Below are 19,263 nucleotides of genomic sequence, written 5' to 3' on the forward strand. Positions count from 1 at the left end.
TGAAAAATGTGGGTTCTAACCATTAAGAGAAAGATGCAAGATCAAGCCTCAGTGATTTTTGAATCAAGTATCCACCATACTTGAATCAAATTTAGCTCCAGAGGAATAAAGTAAATTCAGACCTTTGGAGGAAACCAAAAAGCTCTCTGGCTAAAGCAAACAATCGTGTTCTTTATCAAACTCGTGGAGAATCAACAAGCATAACAAATGCGTGCCAATTCCTCCACCACCAAAACCGAATATCACTCATCATTTGAAACCGCTCGTGGTCCTGTTGCATTCAAGATCAAGCCTCAACGGCCCTTGGAGAAATCATAAGTTCGATTCAAGATCAAGTGTCTATCATCCTTGAATCAAATTTAGCTCAAGATAAATGAAGTAAATTCAGACTTTTAGAAGAAACTATAAAGCTCTTTGGTTAAAGCAAACACCTGTGTTTTTCATCAAGCTTGCGGAAAATAAACAAGCATAACAAATATGTGCTGGCTCATTCCCAACAAAGCAGAAGATCACCAGCCATGTGACACTACTCGTGTTTCGATTTGTTCAAGGTCAAGCCTCGACGGCCCTTGAAGAAATCACAATTCTAATTCAAGATCAAGTGTGCACCACCCTTGAATCAAATTTAACTTCAAAAAACTCTCTGGGAAAAACAAACACTCATGTTCTTCATCAATCTCATAGAGAATCAACAAGCGCAACAAGCACATGCCGATTTATCCACTACCAAAGCTGAAGATCACCCGCCACGTGAAACTCCTCGTGGTCCTGTTTCATTCAAGACCAAGCCTTTATGGCCTTTGAAGAAACTTCCAGCCCAATTTAAGATCAAGCCTCGACGTCCCTTGAATCGACATCTACGTTGAAGTACTTCAAAGCATAGTGGTCAAATGCATTCACTATACAAGGGACTTCAAAACACATCTTCTACATGTGACAAGCACATGCATACGACGCACCTTGAAGTAGGGGCATTTGAAGATATCAAAATTTCGGTGAAATAAATGTTCACTAACACATTAAAGTTTCAACATGCTAAGGCATACGTGGCATGCGCTATGTGTCTTCACAAATCGTACACATGGATATGACTCATCAAAATCAGACGAGTCATCAAGAAAGACATGTGTTAACATTTGGCGGAAAGAAATTATTTTATTTTAATTAAATTAAATCAAATATTAATTGATAGAGACAAATCACGAACTGGCCCACAAATCAACTCTTGGTTCTTTCATCAATTAATCAAGCCCACAATTAAGAACAAATCCATCCGTGGGCAAAGCTTGGAGAGTTTATAAATAGGAGGCTCTAAGATACAGAAAAGGTTCCAGAAAATCATTCACGCCCAGATGCTGAAGCTTTGAAACTCTAAAGCTCCCATGCACTTAAACCCGCCAAACACCCAAGAAGACTCGGAAAACCCTCCGCATTCTTCGTCAAACCTGTGAAGAACCACCAAGTAGCCCTACAAGTGCCGGTTCCTCCATTGCCAAAAGCCAAAACATTGCAGCATCCATTCATCCAAGATCAAGTCATCGCAACCCTTGGATCAACAACACTACACCTTACATTTTGGAGATTGATGTGATATAAAATAGCACACAAATTAAACCCTCTTTTTGACAATTGTAGTATGGATAAGTAGGGATTGTTATAGGCCGGGGATTAGGAGGGATTGCTAATCTTCTCAAAATAGACTCAATTACTCTAAACTAAACTCAAAAACAAAAAACTAGACTCTAATAACTCAAAACAAACTAGAATGACTCAAAATAGCACAAACAAGCAAATTGACTCAAAACAAAAATAAGAATGATTTTGGACGAATTATAACTTAACTTTGACTCAAAACACTAAATGAAACAAATTAAAATAGGTTCTAACTAAGTAAAACACGAAATATTGAAGGGAGGATTGGTTTTGACAAATTTAAAGTAAAAAGCAAATAGATTTAAAAACTCTAAACAACTTTGGACAAAATTAGGTAATTTAATGGGTGAATGGCTAGCTAGAAGGTCATTCTCCACACATGACACATATGCATACAAATCGATTTCCAATTATTATTCCAATAAACCATGAATAACAATGCCCCAAGTTAACTGTGAACTACACAAATTAACTATCAAATTTTCCTAATTTCATTGAATTGGACTTAGCGATGCAATCAAATTATTCTTATCAAGTTCCCTATATGAACAACATGATAGAGATACATATCAAAGATCATTAAGTTCTATGAAAATCATAAGCATTGATGAGGCATTCGTAACTATGAAAACCATGATACTCTTGCTAGAAATTTACTTAACACGATCGTGACTAACGACCTCCACTACTTGCAAATATAAATTCATAACGATTAGGTGAAAATCCCTTATATTTTAGCATCAAATTCATGTATGCAAACTAAGTGTGCACCCTCAATCAACATACAAGAATAAGTTAGCAATCAAGCAGTTAATCAAATTGCATTCATGTTTTACAAAACAATAATTGGATGAAATCAATTCATATCACATATATGTTCATGGCTTTGAATTATCCTCTAGCCAAAACGAGTTTAGCTCCTCATGTTCGCACTTAAACAAGAACAATTAAATTTAAACATTGAAAACAAAAGATTGAATACACCTAGAAATGCTCCAGCAATCCAAAAGTCTTGAATGGTAGGTACAGCTCCAAGGGTCTCCTCTCCTTTCTCCTTGCAAAGTTGTGGCACAAGGTGTGTGTGTATGAAATTGGGTTGTGGTGTGAGATGGATGGTTGGTGCGGAATTGTGCGATGGATGGCTGAATGAATGAATGGTTTCTCTTTTGTGCGGCAGAAAGTCTCAAAATAAAGGGAAAAGGCAAGGCATTAATTAATTAATTTTGGGAAATATTTGCTCTCCAAATCCTCAAGGAAAAAGGGTAAATAAATGTTAGAATCCAAGAGGAAAAGGGAAAGAAGGGTGCGGCAACATCCTTGAGAGAAAGGGAAAGGGATTTGCGGCAAAGATTTGGGTATTCTAGAAGGAAAGGTGTGGCATGCCTTTAGGAATGGGATTAGGCCTTCTAGAATCATTTATTTAGGTGTCCTAAATTAATTAGGGATCCTCCTTGTTGTTGGAACCTAAGTAGGAAAAGATTAGGAAAACTAAGACAAAATAAGGAAGTTTGACTCATGTTTCCTTCTTTCTTGCTGAGATCCATATCTTCTTTGTCTTGAATTAATTCTTCCATCTCTTTAGCATATTCTTAACCTTTCTTGAACTTCAAATTCGTCCATTCACCTTGCTCCATGCATGTGTTATCCATTCCAAGCTCAAAACTGCTCTAAAATGCTCCAAATTGCCTTTTCTTGCCACTTTAGCCAATTGAACCAACAAACACACGAAAATAGCTTAAAACACTATAATATATAGAAACTAACTCACTAAATACAAGGAAATAAGCTAACAAAGTCGCATAAATATGCTCCTATTAGAGATTGAATCAGAAGATCAAGTTGTAAAGAGATTGTAACCCTACAAATTCATTAATACAAACATTTTCTTTGTACACATGTGTTCTCTTGTCATTTGTCACAAGATTTTTGTGTTTACAATAACATTATTCTATTTTTTAATCAACTTTTTTTTGTCATACTGTTATTTAATTAACCTAAGAGCATCTCCCGTAGAGTCTCAAAATAGGGACAACCACTGTATAAAATGGGTATAAAACAAATATAGAGACAAAATAAATTTCCGATAGATCGAAAAGTGAGTTCCTAAAGTATAGGGACCCACTGGATATATGGTGTATGTCCTCGCATATGGAGACTGCATAGGGACAACTTTGAATGAAAAATGGAGCCCACAATCTTAATTGAAGTTTTTTTTTTCCTGAGTACAACGATATATTTTAAACTAAGGGAAGAGGTGAGTTCAGCTTCGCCATCCATAAGTACACAATGGACAACCTAATTTGGTATCGAATTCGCCATCCATGAGATTTAAGCCTAAGACCTCTCGCTTACAATTGAAGATGAATAGCACCAGACCGTAGTACTAAGTGATTGATTGAAGCTTTTAATACTTTTAATTCTTTTAATTAATTAAAAAAGGTTAATATAAACAAATAAATGTGCACCTTGAGTGGAAAACAAAGTCTACAATCTTGATTGATGATTTTAATGCTTTTAATTTTAATATTTTAAATTAATTAAAAAAATGTTAACATAAACAAAAAATGTGCACCTAATCAAATTATCACATAAAATCATAAAAACTTTAAATATAAGGATTCAACTATAAAGACTCTTTCATTGGAGGCAATATTCCTTTAAAGATACAAAGATTTTATTTAAGTCCTTCAGTGAGTACTCAAAAATAGTAGTGAGAGTCCCTAAACATGGACTTCCATTGGAGATGCTAAGTGGGATAAACACGGGAAAATGATCCTCTCTAGATCTTTTCCACGAAGACCACCAGAGCAAGTGATTCGGGCCCTTACAATTTGATCCAACGGCTAAAAACAGAGGTTTACTTTAAAAGTTATAATAACTTTAACCATTGGATTAAATTTTAAGGATCCAGATCACTTGATCTGGTGGCCTTGGTGAAAGAGATCCTATAAAACGAGTGCATGCAAGCTATGTGGACCTAAATCCAGAAAACAGAGACGAGAGCCCCACCCATCTCATTGATGGCCCACCTCAGCAAAAATCTCTAAACATCAGCACTCTCTCTCTTGCATTTTCATTACATTACTCTCTCTAATCTCTCTCCTGCGTAGACCTGACAATTTCTTACACGACCCATTAACACAACACGTAAACGACATGAAAATAACAGGTTTCGGATCAACACGATAACTAACCAGGTAATTATCGGGTTACACGATAATAACCCGTTAATAACAGGTCCTTAACAGGTTTACACGAGAGTGATACGCGGGTAACCTGTTTCGACACGATAAGAAAAAAGTTATTTTGATGATTTTAATTTTTTAAACTACTAAAAAAACATACTATAAAATACAATAGATACAATGAATATGTATATATTGTTTATTAATTATTATTCTATATAAATTTTAAAATTTAAGTTTTATTCATTTATTTATGTTTATAGTATATTATAGGCAAAGATTGAGATTAATAATGTAACGACACGTTCCCAATTTTACGATTTTTTATAATTTTAATAAGTGAATTTACGAAAATGCCCTTTGAGGCAAATGCGTTGACTTTTATCGACTGCTGTGTCGTGTCACGTAAGACTTGTTTTCTTAGTGTATCCTCATAGTAATCAAGCTACGGATGCGTGGGCGTAAGCAGAATGTAATTTGGAGTTATAACAAAGATTCCACGAACTTTTAAACGTAGAGGGCATTTTGGTAATTTGACATTTAAAACACATCTGACCATTGGATGAGTGCCACGTGGGGCCACCCCCACTTTTCTGGAACTCTCTCTCTCTTTCTTTTTCTTCTTCTTCCATAGCTCCTCTCTAACTCTCTCTCTCTCTCTCGGCTCTCCCTTTCTCCCGTGAAACAAACCAACTCTCTCTCTCTCTCTCGACTCTCCCTTTCTCCTGTGAAACAAACCACCATCATCACCAAAGATTTTGGCTTGTTGAACATCAAAACCACCATTATCTGCATGTCTTCACCACCATAAACCCAATTTTGAGTTTTGTTTCATTGAAAACGAATCCTAACCTCGAGTTCGAAGAACAAGGTTTTGGGCCGAGACTTCTAGGTGTGATGCAGACCATTCCCAGCCATCTTTTGAACTCAAAAAAGGTATAAATCGATTCCTCATGTTGTGTAGATAAATTTTCATGTTTGGATCGTGTGATTTGGTGGAGAAATGAGAAAGTCATAACAATTTAAAGTTTGCCCAGTTTCCCGCGACCTCCGCCACTTTCGAGGCATTTTATGGCCAAAACACGATGATATAGCCATCATGTAAGGTACTAATCTCTTTGTCTCGTTAAGAACTATGATTTCCATTTTTGAATTACTTGATTTCGTTGAGTATTGACAAAGTTATGGACGTTGAAAGGTTGCCTAGAAATTCTAGCGAATTTCCCTGTTTTCCAGCGGACAGTCGTCTTTCAGGCCATCTCCAGCGACCAGTTAGACTCCAAGCAGATATAATATTGTTCTACACTTCTCTAGCTTCGTTTTGGTAAATTATGGGTCAAATTTGGTTGACAAACAAGTGAGATATAGAGTTCCAAAGATTGCCCAAAAAATCTACAAAATCTGCAGAATCCGGTGAAATTCGTTAAGGTCTGCCACTTGAAGATTATAGCAATCGACGATCCGACCGTTGGATCATCACTAAACTTTAATACGTTATAGTACGTAATATTTCAGGACCATAGAAACTTACAGATTAGGAAGCCGACGTAAGGATCTTCCCGAATTGGAATTGTAAGTTTATAAAATAAAACGTTAACCGTCACTTGAATTTGCAATTGGTGGAGATCTAGCCGTTGGATTGTAATGAAACTTTAGTATATTGTTCTAGAAGCATAATGTGGATCTTTGGAACTTATGGATCAGAAATCTGAGATGCAGATTTTCCGGATCGAGTTATATAGGGTTGTGGACCCTACCGTCGATTGACTTTTGGTCAATGGGTCTTAAATCATTCTAGAGCGTCCTTGGGGATGTGTTTTTTGTAAATTACTTGGTTTGATATTTGTTTTAGGTGATGATCGTTCCAAACATTTCGATATTCGTGTTAGGGAGTGTAGAGCAGATCTTAGGTGAGTGGGCTTTCGGTTTTCTATATATATAGTATATGTATTAGTATACGTATGCATAATATTTGTTGATGCTGCAAAGGCCCAGGTAAGTTTCAGGTGAGTATATCACGATAATAGTGATTATGGTGAGTATGGTTATGTTTAGATACATTTAGTGCTCATTATCCTGCACCTCGGTGTTAGTGCTAAGCCAGAGGCCAGGGCCTAGCCTTCACGTGATTGTTCACCTCCCGCACCATACGCTCAACTTGGATCCAAGTTAGGTGCCAGCCTATCGTACAGACCACATTAGGTAGTTCCGACTCATAGGTGACCTGCGATTCGTCGCACAACCTTCACGTGATCGTAGCACTTAAGCGTACTTATTTACACCCAGCCTGTCGTACAGACTACATTAGATGGTTCCGACTCGTGTGCATGAATTAGTAGATTAACTTTAGGCTCAGCAGTACAGGTCACGTTAGGTGACTTCGGCTGACATATCAAGTATATTGATTTATTTCACCTAGCTTACTTATTTTATTGCTGAGATACTTGACATGGCATATACTTGGTTTTCACTACTCTTGAGCATGATTTCTACATAGGTATGTATTACTATTTCTGGGAAATTATATGGGTTTTACGGTGAGGGGTTATTATGTTTAAAAAGAGAAATGTTTTTTCAAAAACTTTGTTTTTGCCCACTCACATTTTTTGTTTTGCGCCCCTCCAGGTTTTAGTTGCTGAAAGTTCATATCAACGAGGATTCTTGGCGAGTCTCAGTATAAGTGGCTACCTCTGAGGGTATAATCCTTACCTACTCTATTGTACTTTACTTATGCTCTGACGTCACGTGTGAATGGGTTCATTCCAGCTCACCATCGCACTCTGGTATTTAGGCACTCTTAGGTTTAAATTTATTCACACTTTCCACATCACTACACTTTATGGCTTCGTTACCTTCTAGGTGTGCCGACGAGGACGTCGGGCCTCTAAGGGGGGTGGATTGTAACATCCCACATCACCCAGGGTGAGGATTCTGTAAGCCTTATATGTATATTCCTATCTCTACCTAGCATGAGACATTTTGAGAGCTCACTGGCTTGGGTTTTCGTAAGAACTCCGAAGTTAAGCGAGTTCGCGCGAGAGCAATCCAAGGATGGATGACCTACTGAGAATATCTTGTGTGAGTTCCCAGAAACAAAATCGTGAGGGCGTGGTCGGGGGCCAAAGCGAACAATATCGTGCTACGGTGGAGTCGAGCCTGGGATGTGGTGGGGGCCCAGGCTGGGATGTGACAAAAAATCATAAAACACATTAAAAATACCATACACATTAAAAAGTATATAATAATTAATTTACATGTGCGAAAAATATGAAAAAAATATGCAAACGCTCGTAGTCGCATCCTTTACACTTTGAGGATAGGTATATGATCGTTTGAATTTTTAAAACCATACAAACTCTCATGAATAGTATTTTTAAGGGAGTTCAAAATTAAACAAAATTCATAATCATTAATGTATAAGTCTGAAAGATGTGAAAGCATAATAAACGTTCATAATTTCATCATCAACGTTTAGACGATGGTTACATAGTTGTTTAGATTTTTAAAACCCTCTAAATCTCTGAACAATGTTTTTTATTTGAGTGCAAAATTAATAATAATTATTGTAGAAGTGTGAAAAATGTAATCACTCGTAATGAAAAACTTTACAACTTTCATGAAGGGATCAACTCAGAAATTTAGTATGTATATACTAATTTAGTATTATGTTTTACATTTTTTGGATCAAATTATGACACACCCCGACCGAGATCAGGGCGTGCTGGCCGTCACACGAAGGTGACGTAACCATGTGCACGTGCCGAAGCTAATAAAGTAGTAATATAAAAAGTACGAATAATTAAAAACTAGCATACAAAGTACTAAAAACAAGTGCTAGCGTAAGTGAGACGCTAAATTCAGAGCAATAAGTCTACAGCAGTCCAAAGAAAAATGATACGACAATAGTACACCCGAGGGTGACCCTATGCTGGTGAGCGTCTGTCAGAAATGCCGGAAAAGCCCTCTGGGAAACCACCGAAACTGCTAAGCAACTAGAACCTGGAGGGGCGCAAAACAAAAGCGTGAGTGGGCAAAAACAAAGCTTTTCTAAAACCATTTAGTAAAATACGTTCTAACCTCTTGCCGTAAAACCTGTATACTTCCCAGAAAATAAACATATATATACGTATGTATATAGATATGCCAATCATGCTCAAGAATATGCCATGTCAAAATCTCATAATGAAATGTAAGTGCTCAGGTATAAATCATATCAATAACACATAATCTGGCAGCCGGAGTCACCTAACGTGACCTGTACGGCTGCATATAGAGCTCAAATCTCAAACTCAATAACTGAACCTGCCCACGAGTCGGAACCACCTAAAGTGGTCTGTACGACAGGCCTGGGTGTAATACATATATACGCTCTAGTGCTACAATCACGTGAAGGCTGTGCGAATAATCGCGGGTCACCTACGAGTCGGAACCACCTAATGTGGTCTGTACGACATGACTGTGCACCTAACTTGGATCCAAGCTAAGCGTGTGGTGCGGGAGGTGAACATCACGTGAAGGACTGTGCCCTACTCTGGGCAGGAGCACTAACACCGGGGGTGCAGGTTATGAGCTCTCTAAGCATCTCAAACCACTACTGAAAGTAAATATGAATAACGCTTACCTGGCACTTACTTGTGCTCCACAACACCAAATATGCATATATATATATATATATGTATGCCACTACTAATGCATGTAATGATGCACAAACGATAATAATATGGTGCATGGCATAAAACAATTAACCCTTTTTAAATAATTTCTGGGAAAATAAATGTATATAGGTATATACGGAAAACCAAAAGCCCACTCACTGATATGTGGAAGGGTCGTAGCCCCCCTGCCTCAAGTGACCATGCTCGTCCTCGGGATACGTATCACCTATATGCGAAAACAACTATAAAAACGTCAATTTTAAAGCACATAACCAACTTCTTGTAATAACTTCTCATACATTGCTCAAATTGGACAAATGAATATACCAACGTGCTCTACACAACCTCAGGATCACACCCAAATTTTTAGAAAAATTTTCCACCGCCGCACGCGCCGGCCACGCGCAGGCACGTGCCTGGCACGCTGACGGCGTCAACTGACGCCGTAAGGAATATTCCGTCAGTTTTGACAGATTCCGTTAACGGCGTCAAGAATATTCCATCAGACTTGACGGAATATTCCGTCTCCTTCTCCGGCGAACCTCCGGTGCCATCGCCGGCGCCGGAAAATCACGAAACCTGCAAACCTTGTTTTCTCTCTCGTTTTTCAACCATTTTTCACGATTCTTGCACCAAAATGAAGCCTAAGACTAGTAGAACACGACCATACAATTTTTAAGGGTCAAAAACTACTAGATCATACCTGTCCAAACCTCCCAACTCCGGTCAACTTCAAACGCAGTGATTCCGACGTCAAAACTTTTCCAACGAAGCACTCCGAGGCTCCCTGGGACCTCACCAAGTCACCTACGAGCTGAAAATCCCAAAAACTTGCTAAATTATTTTTGCATGAATAGTACTCAAAACGGACATCGTCAAATCGACGTGAAAACGACGGAGTTCTCACCTGAAAATGGTACGACTGGACTCCCACGAGCTTCACGATCTCGACTGTGACCTTGGTTTCCTCGATCTGTAGAGGTTTGAGGGGTTTTGGGCTTGTCTGTACGTTTTCAAAAGGAAGAAGAAGGAATGGGGTTCTCGGGGGGAAAGACAGGGAAAAGACAGAGGGTGAGGGAGAGTGACAGTGTGTGTGTGTGTGGCCCAACACATGCCAACACCACCCAAAACAACCAATAACGTAAAAGAAACGAACTAGGGGCAAAGTGGTCATTTCACACGTACGTTTTCGATAATTTCGGGACGGGATGTCACAAATTATGTTTTTCATTTTCATTTTTATTGATTTAAAAAATATTTTTCTTAACAGATAACGGGTCGGGTCATATTACCTGATAATATTAACAGGTTGATTTTGGATTGGGTCGTATTAACTATTTATTTTAGGGAAGTGTTATTGGCACTCCAAAAATCTCATTCTACACTCCTCACAAGTGTATTTTTCTTTCCAAATATAGAAAGTTTGGAGTGTGGAATGAGATTTTTGGAGTGTTAATAACAATTCCCTTATTTTAATGCGTATTACACGATATAATCTGTTAAGCTATCAAGTATTACACAAAAACGACACGAATACCAAGTCTACTCCTGCATCCTCTCTCCCTCTGTCTCTCTCATCCATTGCTCTCAGTTGGGCTTTTTTGTCGCATTCCGGGTTATCTCTTTCGCATTAAATTGGTTTAATAATATAAACCAGTAACTGAAGGAAGAAGGAAAATCAGAGACTCAGAACACAGACAGAAGAGAGAGAGTGTGTGGGAGACGTTTTCTCACCATACCATTTGATCCTGCCGCTTCCGTCTATCATCTCTCGTCCTCCCCATTCTACCCTCCGGTACTTATTCTTCCTCATTCTTTCCCCACCATTAATTCCTTGGCTTGTCATCTTACATTTTTTTTCAATTTTTTTAATTTTATTTGTTTTTGTGGTTTTAATTTCTTCCGAATTGGAGAGAATTAGGAGCATCGGAACGGACCCAAATGACCTGAATTTAGCTGTTGATTATGCGTTCTGGGTTTGGTTTGTTTTACTGGTTTGAGTCGAATCATTTGAAAATAAATCAATTTGGTTGGGTTTTTGGCCAGAATTGCAAAGATCCTGAGTTGGATATGTTCAAAATTCGAACCCAGTTGAAGAAATGGGTTGGGCGATTTTTCACAAGTTTCTAATTTGCATCTTTTTTATTGGGTTTTATGAGCTGGTCAATTACTTTGCATTAACAACATTACTATTGGAGATGTTTAATCCCGTTTGCATTGGTTTAAACATGTGATGGACGGCTATAATATCAGTTATTGGATTTTGATATCAAGGCTTATTTGTTCTTGATTCTGTGGTGGATTTTAATATCATTTTTGTTGCTATTGATAATGGCATAAGATTTTCATTATTCGTAAATTGTTCGGTAGAAGCACGAGTGTTTAGGAATTAAGTTAAGTTCATTTGATTTAGTCTTTTTGATCCAATAGAGGGGGTTAATTCAGCTAGCCTGATTCGCACCAAGCTGCAACTGAGTGATCAGTTTCGCTACAGTATGTCTTATTGAGTTCAACCAAATTCTAACCTGTTCCGACCAATTCTTTCCAGTAATTAAGTCTGCCTGAGTAAGATTGAGAAAGAGTGTTGTACACTTGATTCTTGGTCAACCAGACCCGGTTCAACTTTATTTTGGTGCAAAACTAAATTAACTTGAGCACATTAATACAGTTACTTAAAAAGTTCACACTTGACTGTGTAAGAATCGCATGATTAAACTTGCGAGTAAAAGTTCACATATTGGAGTAAGCTAGGCTGAGAGTTCTTAGATATAAAACTTATAGTTTATGACATCCTTGACCATATCAAGGGTGAAGTATATCAACATTCCAAGTATGAAGCTTCTTGTTTAGTTTCTACTAAATTACTAATGTGGATTAGAATTGATGGTCAACTGGCTTTACATGTAATACTATGGTGCTAAGTTATATTAGGGTTTAGGATATTTTTGATATTTAAGGTGCTATTTTGTAAGAGAGTTTATGCCATACAAAATTAATTAAGTTTATTGTTTGAGAAATAGCTGACTGTTCTCTGTGTTCTAATTTTCTTTCTGTTATTACTTTGTCCTACGTTTGTTTATTGTTCCCCCTCCCTCTCTCTCCCGGTTAAATTCCTCATACCGTTTTCATTTTAGGTGTTTTTGCTGTAATTGCTCTGCTAGTGATGAGCTTACATCTTCCTGAATTACACCACGTGACTAGTCTCAGACTGTTTCATGCACCTTCTTATTTTTGCCACCATTTTGATTTTTTTATTATTATTTTATCAATCTCCAGGGTCAGGGTTTTCAGTTAAAGGCATGCACATAATGCAAGAAATTGATTTTATATCATCTTATCCCCATTAGTAAATCTGAATCCTGTCTTATCTCTTGCTATATTATTTGTATATGAATTTGAACTAATGTTTGCAATTTTGTTTTCTTACATTCAGAGTACCAGCATTAAGTTAATATTCCCGATCTTTTACACTAGGGTTTTATCTGAACCACCTGTGAACACCATATAGTGTCTTTTGAGCCCGGTTTATTTGGTGTGATTTGTTGACCCTAATGCAAGGTCAAGGGAGTGGTATTGATACTGTTGTTGAAATCACAGATGTTGAGCTTGGATCTCTCTCAAACAGCACTAGTATGAGTCAGCAGACTTCTTTGATTAATATGCTAAATCCTGTTGAAAACCGGTTGTCAAGTTATATGGTAACATCTGGTGAGATTCCATGTTTAAATGCCTCTAGTAACCAGAACTTGAGTGGTTCAGGTGAACCTAGCTCTAGATTGGGTCCAGTTGATGATGATGGGATGAAATTGGGACAAGGTTGTTCATCTCCTTATAGTGCTTGTCCTGTGATTGGTCAAAGTTCAGAAGAAAGACGAGTTGAACAAAATATCCTTTTTCCTGGGAGAGCTCTTATTGGAATCAGTGGCAATCAGATTCAAGGTGGGCCATTTTTTTCTCAGGGCTTTCAAAATGAAAATATAAATTCTGGATATGTGGGAAGTAGTGGTAATAGTGTGCCTGGCATGGAGGATGATATTTCAGGTGGATTAGAAACAGAACAGACATCTTCTGGTAGTGCTTCACCCGATATTGTTGGGACTTTATCCAGAAGCACTGATTTTCTGGTTGAGGAAAATGATGGCAACCCAAGTTCTTCTTTTGGATCTTGGGGTTTATCATGCAAGCGAAAGGCCCTTGAGGGTACTTCAGGCCAGGCTTATTCTGGTGGAAGTTCTAGCTCCCTTCCACAAGCTGAAACTAGTGCTTGGAATACTGGTTCTGCTCGTTGTAGTCCTAGTAATTTAAGTTTATCTACACTGTTGCGTAGTTCTCCTAGTGGTGGTCCTTCAGAACAAAACTCAAGAACCAGGGTTGGTTTGAGACTTGGGGCATCTGATACCTTTCCTTCAATAGATGCAACAGGAAATGGAGCAAGCTCACTGCGGGAATTTTTTTGTAGGGGGGCTTGTTCTGGGCCTCAGCAAGAATCTGCTCCATCCAACTTATCATCACAAGGGAGGTCAATAACTGCAGCTGCAACAAATTCGGCTGGTCCCCAAAGCCAGTTTCCTGCAATGCATATGAATGGTTCGTCAGGAAACATGCTTCCTTTTCCTTGGAATGGTGCTTCCAGTTCAAGAGTGGGCAGCTTACCAAGTTCTCTTTTGTCTGGATACAGAGGTGCTGAGTTAAGAGGAGAAGCAAACTTAAGAAGCATTCCCCGAAACAATGTGGAGCATTCGACTTATGCAACTGCCAATGATATGAGAAATTCAGCACAGGATCCCACAATTTGGGGTCTGGCCTCTGGAGAATTAAGCATTTCTGTAGGTGCCCCTTCCTCTTCAAGAAGTGGCCCCAGTTCTGGCATTCGTTTTGTGGCTACTCCTGCATTGATCCGTGCCAACAACCCTCCATCTGAAAATCATCAAAGTACAATAGATTGGTCTTTGTTTCCTTCTTTTGATTCTCAACCCGGAGGTCATAGTCATTATAACCCAGTACCTTCAGGACCTGCTTCCGCACAGGATTCAGGAAGTTCTTCTGGGTCTAATAACCAGGCTCGTCACTTACCACATCCTAGGTCCACATTCTTGGACAGACATGGTGATGATGCTCTTAATATGCCCCAGTCACTGCGGGCATTAGCAGCTGACATCGAAGGGAGGCGCCGACTTATATCTGAGGTTTGTGTTTTTATTTTTTTTTCCTACTTTTCAAGTACACTCTCACTGTACATGTACTCTTTGGAGACTGTATATCTTGGATATTACATCTTTAGAATTAATTTTGCAATGGCTTTTGTCAGTTTCTGTCATCATTTTGATATTCAGAGTAAATCTTAGTATCACCTTTTTGGAATATCTCTTAGTTACTGGAACTTTCATGTCTTAAAAGTTTTTTCATGCTTTACTTGAATGAGAGTATTCACATTTCTTGTGATAATATTGTATATATTCTCCACAGTAGTTGATGAACAATATAGGTTTTAACTTTCCACTTTTCAATTTGTGGTTGCTAAATAAGATACTTCTGTCCTGTCCCGTTTCTTTTGAGGGGCTCTATTTCAACCCACCCCCCCCCCCCCCCCCCCCCCCCGGCGCGATCTACTTCACCTACCCCATAACTCTTTATTGCAAATTTAGCATTTCACAAAATAACTTTAAGGGAGACCATTACAAGAAGAGGCCAGCACACACTGGCCTTTTTTCTTTTGCTAAGGGCCAGCACTGTTATCTGAAATCAAGAGAAAATTTGAGGGTTACAAAGAGTGTTTATATGGTGGGTGGTGGAGTTGTTAAGATAGACATATTGTGGGAATAATGGCAATTTAGAAAAAAAATTGTTTACAAAATTTTGTAGGGGTGGCAAAACAAGGTCGCTGGGTAAATAAAATAGGGGTGACAATGGTGCCACTCTTTTCTTACGAGTAAGGTGAAACTCCCAGAGTGAATATGTACTGCGTTGACTGGGTACTAAATAGGTGTGTTAATGATAATATAACATTTTATGTGTGTAGGGAGCTAATTCTAATTTGTACTGCTACAGTAAAGCACGTAGTATTTAACTTTGGCCTCTGATTGGGAAAATTAAACTATTCTTTCATGTACGGAGCCACCTTGGGCCCACAGGGGGCAGATGCCCCTACACAGGTTTTTTGGTAGAATAAAAATGTACATGCTTGTGACATTAGTAAGGTGTTTCACTAGTTTACTTGCTTGTGACATTAGCATTAACTCTTCCAGTTGCTACTGCCAACATTGAAGGAGCATTTTAGGCCATGAAATTTCTAAACATTCGGTTGAGAAATTGGCTGGGAAATTAATGGATGGATGATTACATGGTTATTTTTATAGGGAGAGATATTTGATTGTATTGGTAATGAAGTTGTCATGCAATGCTTTTAAAACATGAAAACGCATGAAGAGATGTTGTAATATGTTGTATGAAAAATCTGATTGATTAATATATAAGTATTTTGTTTGGTAAATTATTTAGCTTTTTAAATTATATCTTCATTGTTTGAGGATGCCCCCATTCATATAGATCTCCGGCTTTGTCCCTGAATTCTTTACTATTTTGATATTTGTTATAGTCATATTCTTTCACTTTTGCACATTAAGTTTTATGGTTGGATGTGGGGTTGAGTGGAATTATTTTGCATTTTACTTAATGGTTCTTGCCTCGGACTGGTTATACGATGGCATCCGTGTTTCAAGTTTTATTCTTCTATATCCCACTAAATTTTGCAAAAGAATCATTCCCTCGGGAACTAACCATTATAATTGTCATGTGTAGCAGATTCGTCAAGTTTTGAATGCTATGCGTAGGGGTGAGAACTTACGCGCCGAGGTTTGCTATTGACCTTTACTTTAATTTCTGTTTGGTTTAACTTCGAATCTATAAGTTTTATTGCAACTGCAAAAGGCTGTTTTGGTATCTGGCTTAGGCTAATAGTCATGGTCTTTTGACAAGTACAAAAACATGGAGGTACAAGGTTAGATATCTTCAATGCAGGTGCTGTCATATATTCTGATTGATTTAAAATTTGATTTTTCATTCTCTGTAAGTACATTGGAGCACCATAGAAGACACTGAGCTTTGTTTGTGCCATTTCTATGGCCAAATCTGGTTACAGTTTAGCTGCCAACGTGCACCTTGAGTAAGGGGTATACTAGTTGTGACATGAAAAAAGCCTGTTCGAAATAAATCTTGTACAACAATTTCTACCTAAACAACCTTCTGATGTGTTGTGAAGGTGGTCAGTCTACTTTACTGGGTTAACATGCAAACATAGCAGAAGTATGTCCTATAGAAGAAAGTAGCACGGAATACTGGTTATTCTACTGTTCATTCCCCCCTTTTTTTCCTTTTTTTGTGCGGCACATTGGACGTTGTTCTTTGTGCATCAGCATTATATAGGATTTTTTCTCGAGTAAGAATATAAAATATCTGGATAATCAATCATCTGCATCTCCATGGTGTGGACTATGATTTGATGGGGTTGATTAAATGGTATGTGGGAAAAAATTATAGGGTTGGGGAGAAAGATGAAACTAACGATTGTAAGGGCAGCATAATTAAATTGCAAGCATCTGGGTATGTTTATGAGCAGGTACAGGCTTAATTGTTCTTTTCTGTTAGTATTTACGGTTAAATGCTTTTGTTGAACAAGGGGAAAGTAGCTTATCTTATTGCTAAATACATTGTATTACATATGTTTGACAATCAACATTCATGTGGTAATGTCAGGATTATATGCTCTTTGACCCATTCATATATCATGGCATGGCTGAGATGCACGACAGGCATAGAGACATGCGCCTTGATGTTGATAACATGTCTTATGAGGTAAGATGGGGACAAGTATTTTTCCCATGTTTTTTTTTTTTGTTTGTTTCGGAACAGTTCCTATTACTGTACTTTTGGACAATAGGAACTGCTGGCACTGGGGGAACGTATAGGAGATGTTAGCACTGGACTGAGTGAGGAGACTATTATGAAGTGCATGAAACAGCGAAAATTTCTCTGTATTTCAGAAAAATCCCCTGCAGATGTGGAACCATGCTGTGTCTGTCAGGTATGAGCTATGCAACTATCGCTATCCGCACAAGAACACAACTAGTTGCTTTCAATTAGTTAATGCAGCTGATTTACTTGTCCTTGTTACCTTGTATAAAACCTTATCATGGCAGGAGGCTTTTGCTGATGAGGATGATATTGGCACACTAGATTGTGGGCATGACTTCCACACCAGTTGCATCAAACAATGGCTAATCCAGAAGAATCTGTGCCCGATTTGTAAAACGACAGCCCTGCTTACTTGAAAGGGAAAACCATTGATGACCAAGCCTGAAATTTGAATTTCTTGATGCTATATCATTAAAACTGAAAGTTGGGGGAGAATCTAGTCCTCCCTTCTTGTCTGAAACTAACTTTATTTGTGCATGAACTGAGCACCCGTTGCTGGAAAAAAATAGAAAGAAGAAACTTTGCTGCGTGCGTCATGAAGGATTTATATATCAGATAGCAAGGGATACATTTTTCTTCCTTTTTTATGACCGTGACGGTAATGAATGTATTTGAATAATGTTTCTGGATTTATGAAGCCTTTGCTGAATTGTAAGATTGACAATTTCATATTCATTGTTACTTGTCAAATGCATGGATCTTGCTGGAGTTCAAAGCATGATCATGCTAGATGGTCGTCGCCGTCTCATATTGTGTTATCGTTTGTCTGTTCAAATTGTCGACTCGATGAGCTGATTTGTTGATTTTGCCCTCTCTCTCTCTCTCTCTCTCTCTCTCTCTCTGATTCATTAAGTTTAGAAATATGGTGCTACTTTGGACCTATGGTTGAATTGACTGTTTGGGAAGGTGGGAAGACTTGAGTTTGGAACTAGAAGTACCAATAATAAATTGCATCCACTCTCTCATCCACTCCTTTGAGTTAACCCCTGTCAGCAAAACAACACCCTCCCCCCTACCTCTTCTGCATTTCCTCAATTCATAAAAAGCACAAATATTGGTTTTCTGATAAGCATTACACTTCATGCTCACACCTACCCACATCCCTCGCACATGTTCTCTCTCACATCATGATCTCTATGATATGATCAAATATATTTGTCAAAAATGTCTACTCAAATGTATTTATTTATTTATTTTTTGACTAAATAAATAAATAATTGTGACTAATTTCAAATAGTTGGATATAATTTTGTTTTTACGACAAATTACAAATGGCGCTCAGAAGGGTTGCATATGATATCACTCTTTTAATTTCATTAGTCCAGACATTTATTAGAGCAACATCATTACTGCACCAACCCAGAAACACATAATCAAAATAATTAAACTACTAATTACTAGTTCTATTTAATCCAGTTTAAAAAGAAAAAATGAAAATATTTCGCAAAACTAATAACAAATAATCCTCTGAGACAATTCCACATAAGTGGAAAGAGAGTTGCACATGGATTGGATATTGCATTTGCAGCAATTTGAAGACATTATACTGCTACGAGGAAGCCCCATACAACTTCAATCTCGGAGGCGGAGGCATAGGCTTTGTCATTGTTTAACGTCAACATGCAATCTATTCCACTTCACTTATGATACTTCAAGGAAAAGAGAAAATCTTACTTTTGAAATCTGGATTGGCTTAATCGAGTATAGTTTGAAATTGTGTTTTTATTTCATGTGTATAAAAAATAGTCAGTGTTCAGTTTAAGAAATAGTGATAGTATCCATATTATAAATAGTTAGCG

At 37.9% G+C, this 19,263-nt stretch overlaps 1 protein-coding gene across 3 annotated transcripts; it reads left to right on the forward strand.

The window, feature by feature from the left end:
* Positions 1 to 11,158: 11,158 nt before the first annotated feature.
* Positions 11,159 to 18,283, forward strand: LOC137728748 (E3 ubiquitin-protein ligase MBR2-like). 3 transcript variants are annotated; one of them, XM_068467503.1, is made up of 6 exons: positions 11,159 to 11,288; positions 12,927 to 14,679; positions 16,292 to 16,345; positions 17,246 to 17,344; positions 17,430 to 17,573; positions 17,689 to 18,283. In XM_068467503.1, the coding sequence occupies exons 2-6, from the start codon at positions 13,045 to 13,047 to the stop codon at positions 17,818 to 17,820; spliced, it is 2,064 nt and encodes a 687-aa protein (XP_068323604.1). In that variant the 5' UTR covers positions 11,159 to 11,288; positions 12,927 to 13,044; the 3' UTR covers positions 17,821 to 18,283. The 3 variants fall into 3 exon arrangements, with proteins under 3 accessions (XP_068323604.1, XP_068323605.1, XP_068323606.1); XM_068467504.1 differs by having other exon boundaries at positions 16,295 to 16,345; XM_068467505.1 differs by having other exon boundaries at positions 11,172 to 11,288; positions 13,091 to 14,679.
* The last annotated feature ends 980 nt before the right edge of the window (positions 18,284 to 19,263 follow it).

The sequence above is a fragment of the Pyrus communis genome, chromosome 3, assembly GCF_963583255.1.
Source record: "Pyrus communis chromosome 3, drPyrComm1.1, whole genome shotgun sequence".
NCBI classification, from domain to species: domain Eukaryota; kingdom Viridiplantae; phylum Streptophyta; class Magnoliopsida; order Rosales; family Rosaceae; genus Pyrus; species Pyrus communis.

Bases quoted from the DNA above. Each gene is read 5' to 3' on its own strand.
- LOC137728748 (XM_068467503.1), top strand. From the start codon at position 13,045: ATGCAAGGTCAAGGGAGTGGTATTGATACTGTTGTTGAAATCACAGAT. The intron at 16,346-17,245 runs GTTTGCTATTGA...TGGTAATGTCAG, and splicing joins GTGAGAACTTACGCGCCGAG to GATTATATGCTCTTTGACCC. The intron at 17,574-17,688 runs GTATGAGCTATG...TTATCATGGCAG, and splicing joins AACCATGCTGTGTCTGTCAG to GAGGCTTTTGCTGATGAGGA.